Source organism: Podarcis cretensis (assembly GCF_951804945.1).
Source record: "Podarcis cretensis genome assembly, chromosome: 8".
In the NCBI taxonomy this organism is placed as follows: Eukaryota; Metazoa; Chordata; class Lepidosauria; order Squamata; family Lacertidae; genus Podarcis; species Podarcis cretensis.
The window spans coordinates 13,295,672-13,305,667 of record NC_137177.1 but is presented as its reverse complement, the minus strand read 5'-3'; the positions used below and the strand labels follow the sequence as shown (position 1 = coordinate 13,305,667).

The 9,996-nt window shown below is 39.1% G+C and overlaps 1 protein-coding gene across 1 annotated transcript; it reads right to left on the bottom strand.

Moving 5' to 3' along the window:
- Nucleotides 1-700: 700 nt before the first annotated feature.
- Nucleotides 701-9,688, bottom strand: LOC307223335 (phospholipase A2 inhibitor gamma subunit B-like). Its single transcript, XM_079989282.1, has 5 exons — nt 9,518-9,688; nt 8,844-8,951; nt 4,246-4,392; nt 1,426-1,557; nt 701-1,057 (listed from the first exon to the last, which is right to left on the bottom strand). Exons 1-5 carry the CDS (start codon nt 9,564-9,566, stop codon nt 894-896), a joined length of 600 nt encoding a protein of 199 aa, XP_079845408.1. The 5' UTR covers nt 9,567-9,688; the 3' UTR covers nt 701-893.
- Nucleotides 9,689-9,996: the final 308 nt, after the last annotated feature.

Sequence of the window (9,996 nt, the reverse complement as noted above, 5' to 3'; positions counted from 1 at the left end):
TTTTAAGTTGTATTTTTTAACGTGTTTGTGTACACACACACAGTTGCATTTATTAATTTAGGGCTTTCTTTCCCCCTCATGCTTCCCTAATTGCAATACATAAATTAAAACATTTCTGCACTTAAAATACTGCAGTTTCCTCTATTGGCGATTGGGCTCATGCCTTGTTTTCTGGGGTTAGGCACTCTGGGAGCAGAATACTGAATTAGAGGGGCCTTTGATGCAATCCAGCAAAAATCTTATGTTCCTGACTCCTGAATCTCTCACTGGCTCTCCAGAATTCTGCCAAACAGTAGTAGTCTGCACTGGGTGCCTAGTGCAGCGTGGCAAATCTCAAAAAAGCAGCTGCAAATGCACAGTGGACTGCATTTTAGAGCTTTCTTCAATGTTTCCTCATGATAAGTTGGGTGGGTAGCTTTTCACTGTATTTGTTTGAACTTTTGTGATGCCCTTATGATATTGTAAGCAACTCAGATTTCTTTGAAATATAGAGTGGTATAAATATATCATAAATCAATAAAATAACTAATCATTACCCATTTGTTCTTTTTATAAACACTCCTCTTTGCCACCGCAGATAACAAATATTCTTAATTTGATGAATGCAGACACAAAACACAGTTTTTATTTGCCACACCAATTTATTTTGATTATGAACAAAGATAAATTTAACCCTATACCATATTTACATGAGCCTGCAAGCCCCCCTTTCCTACTTTAGCTTCTCTATTCCCTGCATCCCATTCACCCTGCACTACAAGCCAAATAAAAGACTCAGGAGTCCTGTGAATGGCAGTCACTCTTCCTCTCCCACCACCAGGCAAGCACCCTCCACCTCAGCTGCTGCGAGAAACAGTGTGATCCAAAAGGAAGAAGACATTGCTCTCTCCTAACTACTCTTCAAAGTTGAGCTGCTCTAGGGGAGGCAGAGTATCACTGCATCGTGCTCTGGTTATAGTGCCTGAAAGGACATCACTATGCATTGAATTCTTGGCCAATTTACAAAACGTTGGTGATGCACAGCCGTAGAAATGCTTGTCAGGAATTGCACTGTCATCTAGTAAAGAAAAAGAGACATTTTCACATGAGTGCCTGGGCAGTAACAGGTGAGTTTGTGTGCAGAAGAGAGAATTGGAGCATTTTATTGTTTATTAAGTGTATTGAGCAAGTATAGAAAGCACCTCAGAACCATACATGTGATCAATTTGACATGGATGTTTAAAATTTAGACATTCCCACCCCAGGAATATAGAGTCTCATCTATATACATGCAAAGCAAAGATCATTACCACAGTTATGGTTTCAGAAAAATAGAACTTTCCCCTACCAATACACATAGAGCACTTTCTGGCAGAAAGCCACAAACAGAACAAGGGAGCAGTCCACCACCCTGTCTCCACCTCATTGGTTGGCAGTGCTACTTACCATGAGCAACAACAATCTCAACGCACTGGGTCTCAGTATTACGACACTTGATGGTCTTTGAGCCCTCACAGGCTTTTGAGAGAGAAGGAAAACAGGTCGGACACTCCTGCCCATTTAACTGACGGTTTGGCCCTGTGAAAAACAACCCCAAAATCAACACACGGTTTCAGCCCATTTCCCCTCCCTCCCTCTCTTCCTTTTGTTACAGTGTAATAATTTCTTATTAAATTTTCAAAAAAATGATATAATCAATGCATAATCAATTTTTCAGACTCCCCACCCCATTTTCCATGGTCTTTTTACTTCTTTCCCTGTGTGGCACAATACCTTCTATTTCTTATACCAACACATCAATAGTTTATTCTTTAATTTCTTATGCTGCTCATATTTCAAATCCTGCTTCATCATACAATAATTTCCTTAAATAGTCTGAAATGGGCTTCCATTTTTCCACAAAGCAATCATCCTTAGATTCTCTTATTTTGCCTGTTAACTTTGCCAATTCTGCAGAATCCATCACCTTACTTATCCATTCTTTGGTGGTAACTTCTACTTCCTTCCATTTTTGTTCTTAGAGGATCCTAGCCACTGTTGTTACATACATAAAAAACTTAAAATACATTTTTTTTTTTGAACTTCTTCCCCTATAATCTCTAAGAGAAAATTTTCTGCTTTTTTTGTTTTTGTTTTTTGTATATAATCACTTTAGACATCTTTTATATCTCATCATGTAACATTTGCCAAAAAACCTTCACCTTCTTAAAAGTCCACCACATATAAAAAGAAAGTTCCATGTACCATTTATACTTCCACAATTATTTACAACCTTTAGCCAATTTGTTAGGTGATAAATACCATCTATACATTATTTTCATACTATTTCCTTTTAGAGTAAAACAGGCAGGACATTTCATATCATTTCCCCATAAACTTTCCCATGCATCCATTTCTATATTATGTCCTAGATCTTTAGCCCCTTGTGTCATTGCAGGTTTAACCAGCTCATCTTTTGTTTCCCATTCTAATAACATTTTATACATTTTTTTAATCAATTTTTCTCTTTCTTCAAGCAGAACCTTTACAAAGTCAAAACTTTGATCCATAAAACCTTTTAATACATGTTTTCAAAAATACACATTAATTTGAAAATATTGGAAAAGTCAGAAGGATTATGAGCTTGGGTATCACCCATCTTGGATTTCTTCTAACTTTTTCAATTAAACTTGCATTTCCTAAAAAAAACAATGATATGTTTTTCATTCATGTAAGACTTGATATCAGGTCCACACACTATACAAACTTATCCTTAAAAATTCTCAATGTGCCTTTACCTTCCCATATCACAGGTAAGCGTACCACCCATACCAATTCCCATGTCCTTCCAAATTTAACAAATTTGTATTCTGTAAAGATATCCATTTCTTTAACCAAATCAGCCAGGTGCTTCATAATATAATTTTAAATCTGGCAATGAGAATCCATCTCTTTCCTTAACATCCATTAGTATTTTAAATTTGATCCTTGGTCTTTCCCCCTGCCAGATGAATTTTCAAAAATTTATATTTCTATGATTCCTAGGCCTCAGTTCGCAGTCCTGTGAGATGGTTGCGACATTTCCACTTCATTCTGTTTCAGGAATTCATTATGCTGATGATGTAGATCTAGCTATTATCTCTAAAGATGAGACATAACACTTAAGGAACACTTAACTAACCAAAGACCCTGCATGGCTTCTTGTGCAACTATCCTGCATCTTCAGGCAGGGGAGGGAGAATAGGAAAGTGACCCATCCTCTTTTCTCAGCCTGCATTAGCTGCTGGTTTAGGCTTGGACTTCAAGCTATTCTTTGTCTTTTACTCCCTTTTATTTGCTTGAGTTAGTTTGGGAGACTTCCCTTCCTTCCCTAGCAATGCAAACTGTCAATAGAAGTTAAACCTGTTGTTTGAGGCCTTTGCATTTTTAATTGGCTTTTGCTTTCTTGTTATGAATTAATTATGAATTAATTATTTGTATTCCGCTTATCTGGCTGGGTTTCCCCAGCCACTCAGGGCAGCTTCCAACAAAGATTAAAAATACATTAAAATGTTACACATTAAGAACTTCCCTAAACGGTGCTGCCTTCAGATGTCTTCTAAATGTCAGGTAGTTGTCTATCTTTTGTCCTTTTCACTTTATTTCCTTCAATCTGTGGAACATTACTGAAAGTTTTCAGCTTCCTGTTCCCCAAGGTCATGGTTGAGGGGTCCTGCCACACCATATTAGAAGAGCCAGGATGTCACCCTGAAGCTTGTGTTCCAGAGGTGGAGTTACTACTAGGGAAACTATCTGAAAAAGTGTGTATGCACACAAAAGCTCCTAACAATAACAAACTTAGTCTCTAAGGCGCTACTGGAAGGAATTTTTTTTATTTTGTTTCTATTAGGGGAACACTGTTTCCATGAGCCCTAGCTTCCATCACAGTGTCCCGTTGCACCAGAAGTAGTTTAGTCATGCTGGCCACATGATCTGGAAAGCTGTCTGCAGAGAAACGTCAGCTCCCTCTGCCTGAAAAGCGAGATGAGTGCTGCACTCCATAGTTGATTTCGACTGGACTCAACCATCCAGGGGTCCTTTACCTTTACCTTTTATCTTACTAAGAGACAGCATGGGGACCACCTTTAGTGTCCACTAACCAGCTGCAGGGAAGCTTCATCTTGGGCTTCATCTAAGATTTCCAGTGTCAGCTATATGATATCATTTGTCTAAGGGCAATCATGCAAAACCCCTAAAGCCTCAATGCTATTTATGCCCAACGGTATATACAAATATGCATATACTTACGTTTTAGAAATTGCTCAATGCACTTCATACCATAACAACACTCCCTGAAATTAAGTATGAAACTACCATCTTCTCTGGTGAAACTATAGTTCTGCGTGCTGCAATCTGTAGTACATCCCGCTTCAGAATCGGCCTTAACAGAGCCATCTGTGAGAGAACATTAGAAGGAATACCTAGATCAGCAAAAATTCAAATCATTATTCTCCTGAACGAAATGTTTGTGATGCTCCCTTATATACATACATTGAGCAAATGGGTGAATAAAGAAAAAAAGTATCTCACAAGGGCTGAATTTAGCAAGCTAAACCTGAAAGTAGTTCCTTCCAGAATCACCTCATAATTACAGTATAATTTCTTCTGCCAACCATGTGAATATTCCAGGATCGTTCCTTTAAAAGTTGCACTTAAATGAGACATGATTGACTGTATTTTCTGCACAAACGAAATGGCAAGTGCCTGGAATAGGTTGATCTGCCACCCAATGGATATCCAGCTAGTTGATCCATTGGCTGACTCAAGAATCTGTCTTATACTATGTAATATATATCTCAGAGAGTGGAGAATACAGACTTCTCTTTCCTCTATATTTCTCCTTCTTTTGATCTCACTTCTGACCGGCTATCTTAAGGGAATAAATTCTCTAAATTTATGAATAAATAAATTCTCTTTCAAATATGATTTGAAAGAGAATTGCATAAAGATGCTCTACAGATGGTACTTAACACCTGTAAAACTGGCCAGAATGTATAAATCTAGATCAAACATCTGTTGGAGATGCAGAGAAATGGACAGCACCATGATCCACATGTGGTAGCACAGCAAAAAAAATCAGGGAATTTTGGGAAATTATTTACAATGAACTTATGTTTAAATATTCCTTCCTAAAGAAGCCCAAAGTCTTTCTGCTAGGTATAATGAGCAATGAAATTCCAAAAAGGGTAAGGAAAATCTTTATGTATGTAGTAGCAGCAGCTAGGATTCTAATTGCTAAAGTATGGAAAGGGGATTCTATCCCCTCAAAATTAGATTGGCAAAATAAAAAGCTAGAATATACAGAACTAGAAAGATTAACAGTGAGATTCCAAGAACCTACAGATCAAACATTCAATAGAGAGTGGAATATCTACAGAGAATATTTAAAAGAACATTGTATTTTATTTTATTTTAAGTAATATTTATTCAAAGTTTCAAAAATACATAAATACAATAAAAAACAGAAAAACACAACAGAAAAAAGAAGAGAAAAAACTAAAAAAAGAAAAATAAAAGTAAAAAAGAGAGAAATACATATCCCATATTACATCTTTTCATTTGCTTGTTTCTTAGACCTCCTCACACCTCCCTTTTTGTATTCTGACTTGATTCGTTGTTTCAGCAAATTTTTCCCATATTTCTCAATTTTTATTTAAATAATTTGTCTTAACAATCTATCTTATTAATTAATTCAACATATCCTTTCCGTCTCTTACCATGTTCTGTAATTCAATTTACCTTAATTTATTTAACCTTATCTTACCTCAAAAGCCTTAAAATTCAAAGTTTAAACCATATTTATACATAACTGCTTAAATCCTTTCTACTAAAGCCAATTAATTCCTTTCCAGCATTTCCCCTATTTCATTAAAATTTTTCCCTAGTTGTTATCCAACATCTCTTCTTCCTGGTTTCGGGTTATGTCAGTCCTTTCTATACATTCCATCCAGTCCATCAATCTGGTGATCTTATATCCAAGGCCCTTAAGTCTCTTCTATGCCCCTTCTGCAGATTTTCTTGTTCTTGTTTGTAGTCACACTCTTCCTTGACTTTTGTTGGTTTCTTTCTTAATTTCTTCCCTTTCTCCTTGGGGAGTAGATCTCCGGGGGATTCCAACCGGTAATAAGCTCCATTTTCCTTCATCAAGCCAGCCCATTCCCCACAGTCCCACTCCCTGTCATCATCTTTGTAATCCAAAAAGTGGTTGTCCAAAAAGTAATTGTCAACATGTTTCATAGTCCCACCAGATTTAAGAGCTTCCTTAACTCCAAACACTTCCAGGTACACTCCAAGTTCAATCTTCCAATGCAACAACTTTTGCTCCTGCAGGACTTTGGATCTCTCCATTTGTGTTGCTTGGGGTGCTATCACAACCTCTTCCATCTTCCTCTGCCCTTGCACTTGCCCAATCAAACCAGTTTCCTGAATTGGTCGCTGTATAGTTTATTTATCCTTATTTCTTGTTAATTCATATTCACTGGCTACGGCAGTCATCAAGTCCAACTTCTCATTCATCAAATTCATCCTCTCATGCAACTGCTCCAGCAAAGCATTTGTTTTGTCAACGGCAGAGACCAAAACTTCCTCCCAACGCATTTCTATTCAAGGTCAAAAGACTGGTCCCACGATCTCAATCTCGCAGCTGTAACGTCTCCAAGTAAACTGCAGCAACAAACTGACAAGCTCCCTCTAGGGGACACAATTTCTATTTGTATCCATCTTTTGTATCCAACAAAAGAAAAAGTACTCCACTTTCAATCAATGAACATCTCCAACAGTTTCTGTCCTCACACCCCGTTCCCAGGCTTGAGACGATGGAAACTTATATTCCTTTACTCTCTCTTCTGCAGGCTTAAACAGTCAAATCCCCCCCCCCTTTTCTCCTGCTTTCCAAGGGGGTTTTATTGGTTGTAAATGCAGGAAAAATCAATCTTTAAAACAACTTTCCAGGCTCTTAGATTGTAAGGTTTTTGCTTTAGTCTATTTACAAAAACCGGAAGGCGGACTTCCTGTTTAGACATTCCCGCTCCAGTGCCTAATTCAAGAATTTCTTGATCCAATTTTCCGTTTTTACTCACGGGTACTTATTTAGAGTCCGAATGTCAACAGGAAAAAGTCAGCGCTCTCCGGCGATGGCTGTGTGGCTTCCCTCCATGGAAGTAGCAATCGGTTTGCTGCACCGTGCTGCTCACCCCACTTCGCTCTGGAGCCCCAAAAAGGGGTTTCCCCGCGAGTAGGGGAGGCGCTCTTGGTGCTCTGCCGAACCCCACGTTCCCAAGCTCCTCCACCTGGGATTTCTAGCGGTTCCCCACCTTTGCCGCGGCGGGAAGACCCAATTTCCACGGAGCCCGTTCCTCCAATCGGGGGAACTCCGCCATTCGCCAATGGCGCTAACCCGGAAGTCCTTTAAAAGAACATTGTAATGATATAAATTCTTTGGCAGGCCTGGAATAATTTGTGCATGATTTAAGAAATCGTTACATTATTAAAATAACAGAGGAATTTAGGAGAGAGTTAAGTGCACAGAGTAATGAAACTTAGGAACCACAGTGGGGGGATTGGAAGTCATGTCAGAAATAGCGATGGATGAACTTAAACTTTTCTTTTTCAGTATGTATGTACGGTGTGTAGAGTGTTAATTACTCAATTGCCTTTTGATGATTGATGCATATTGTTTTGTTTTCTATTTGTTTTGTTATTAAAAGCATTAAAAAATTTAAAAAGTATAAAATATTCTACCTAAGCAAGGTACCATGTTGAAATGAATATGGAACCATTTTCCTTTTTTAAAAACGGGAGAATGATAGAGAATATAATAATTCCATAGAATTGTATCATTTGGATTATACCTCCAGTCTCTGAACCATTTGAATTTACCCAGCAATGGGATGGCAAGCCCCTGTCCCCCAAAGCCTCATGCCATCTGGGAAGACTGCAATCTTTGTCCCTACAACCCAGCTCAGGGGCAACCCTTACCAGTAAATTCTTTGGGTTTGCTAGATGTTGCCATAGGTGAACCCTAACATTGGTAAACCCCAACTGTCTTTCAACCAGCAGGTGGACTGACTGATCACTGGTTACATACTCAATGCCTGCACCAAACCTGTTTTCAACTATAATCTATAAAGTTGTGGACTAATCTGAAACCAACACTTGTCTCCTTGTATTCATCATTGGCTGCACACCTGACCGCTGTATCACTTGTGTCTGAACCCACAAAGAGTAGGCTCTGATTATGTTGGGTGCTAATGAGTGGAGAGTGACCTGCCAGTGAGGTATTGTTACTTAGGATTTGGCCATTGGGAAAACCAGTTGGTGATGGAGCTGTAAGGCAAAAGCCAGAGAAAGCTGAGGCCTGAATATTCATTCAGAATGTATTAACTTTAATCAGTTGGCAAAGCTCAGAAGAAGGTTGCCAGTGGTTCTCCAAGGCTAAGAGGCTGACCTTTGTAAAGGTGGGGGGGGGGAGGTGGCACACTTTATTAGATATTGACATGGAAAAGAATCACCTCAGTGCCTGCTTCCCAACACTGGAATTCACTCCCAGGAGAAGCTAGATTGCCTCCCGTCTTGTCCTTCTCCTGGCAGGTGAAGACCTTGTCCCAACAGGCTTTTGGGGAATTACTGTTTTTATTGAAAAGGATGCTACCACTTTTTATTGTAATCATTGGTACATTTTACACACACACACATAATTCTACTAATATTTAATTAATTGTTGAAAAAAATGAATTCTACAACATTGGGTGAGATCAGCATTCTGCGGCTTCCCCCTAGATATCGCAGGGTCCAAATGTTGGACCCGCACACTTAGGTATAATCTTACACAAAGGCTTTATACTCACTCATATTACTGAAAGTAGTACGAGCAAAGCAACTGCCACCTTCGGTAGTTTCACAAGTTCCTGGGTTTTTTTGATTTGTTTTCCTTAATTTACATTGCATAGCTATCACTGCAAAGAGAAGAGAAGAATAAATATTCAGTGCCAAATACATCAGTTCCTCAGTTGTGGAAAAATGAAATCTACATTCCCACCTGGATACAATCTTCCAAGCCAGACATGCACAATCTTATTGGTCTCCAGAGCTACATGAGCGGGTTGGAGGCTGCATGCACACTGACACACATCTTTCCCCTATCTCACACACAGGAACATCTCCAGACACAAAGATGGAGAGACACACAGTCTTCATCCATTTTACTATTATGAATGCATACACTAAAGCAGGGACGTCCTCCTCTACAACACACAGTGAGGTGCACAATCGGATTTTAGCAGTCCCATTGAATACTTTCACATGCAGCACTCATGTTGTATGTGAAGAAAGCCAACCTCATGAAACAGAAGTACACTCCATAAGGCTGTCTTCCAAAATTTGGAGTCCAGATTCCCACTATTCTAATAGTTTTAGCTTCATTTATCCTTCCTAGAGCCAATATCAGTTTGTCTTCTCTAGCCCACTTCATATCCCCTCCTTCATTTGAAAAAGCAATTCAAGATTGCAGCTTCCTACTCACCTTCAGAAAGGATGGCCAAGAAGAGACAAGTACTCAGGAAGATCTTCATAGTGCTGGAGAGATCAAAAGCTGAGGAGAACTCAGTTCAAAGAAGCAGGCAACTGATGGAGGAAGAGGCTGCCTTAGGGGATTTATAGGCTAAGAAGAGGAGCCCTGGGCAGAACTGATCCAGTGAGGGGGTGGGAAATGATGACAGTAGAGATTGCATGCTTTCCCAAACATCTTGTAATTTAATATTGGAACACAAAGCATGGAGTAGAAATTGCATTAAGTCATTTTTGGGAACTGTATGAAATTCTGACAGCTGCCATCCATCCACCAACCACCAACCATACATTTGGTTCCCAGGATCGGGGATCCCAACCCTAGGTACATATTATAAAAGGGCCCCATATTTTCTCAAGCTGTTGTTTCTTTTGGCTTCCCTCACTCAGGCACATGAGCAATTGTATCCAATTAGAGAAAATTATGAAAGCACA

Excerpts from the sequence above, each read along its gene's own strand:
- LOC307223335 (XM_079989282.1), bottom strand. The coding sequence starts at position 9,566 with ATGAAGATCTTCCTGAGTACTTGTCTCTTCTTGGCCATCCTTTCTGAA. Across the intron at positions 8,952-9,517 it reads CTTGGCCATCCTTTCTGAAG|TGATAGCTATGCAATGTAAA; the intron begins GTGAGTAGGAAG and ends TTCTCTTTGCAG. Across the intron at positions 1,058-1,425 it reads TGAGATTGTTGTTGCTCATG|ATGACAGTGCAATTCCTGAC; the intron begins GTAAGTAGCACT and ends TTTCTTTACTAG.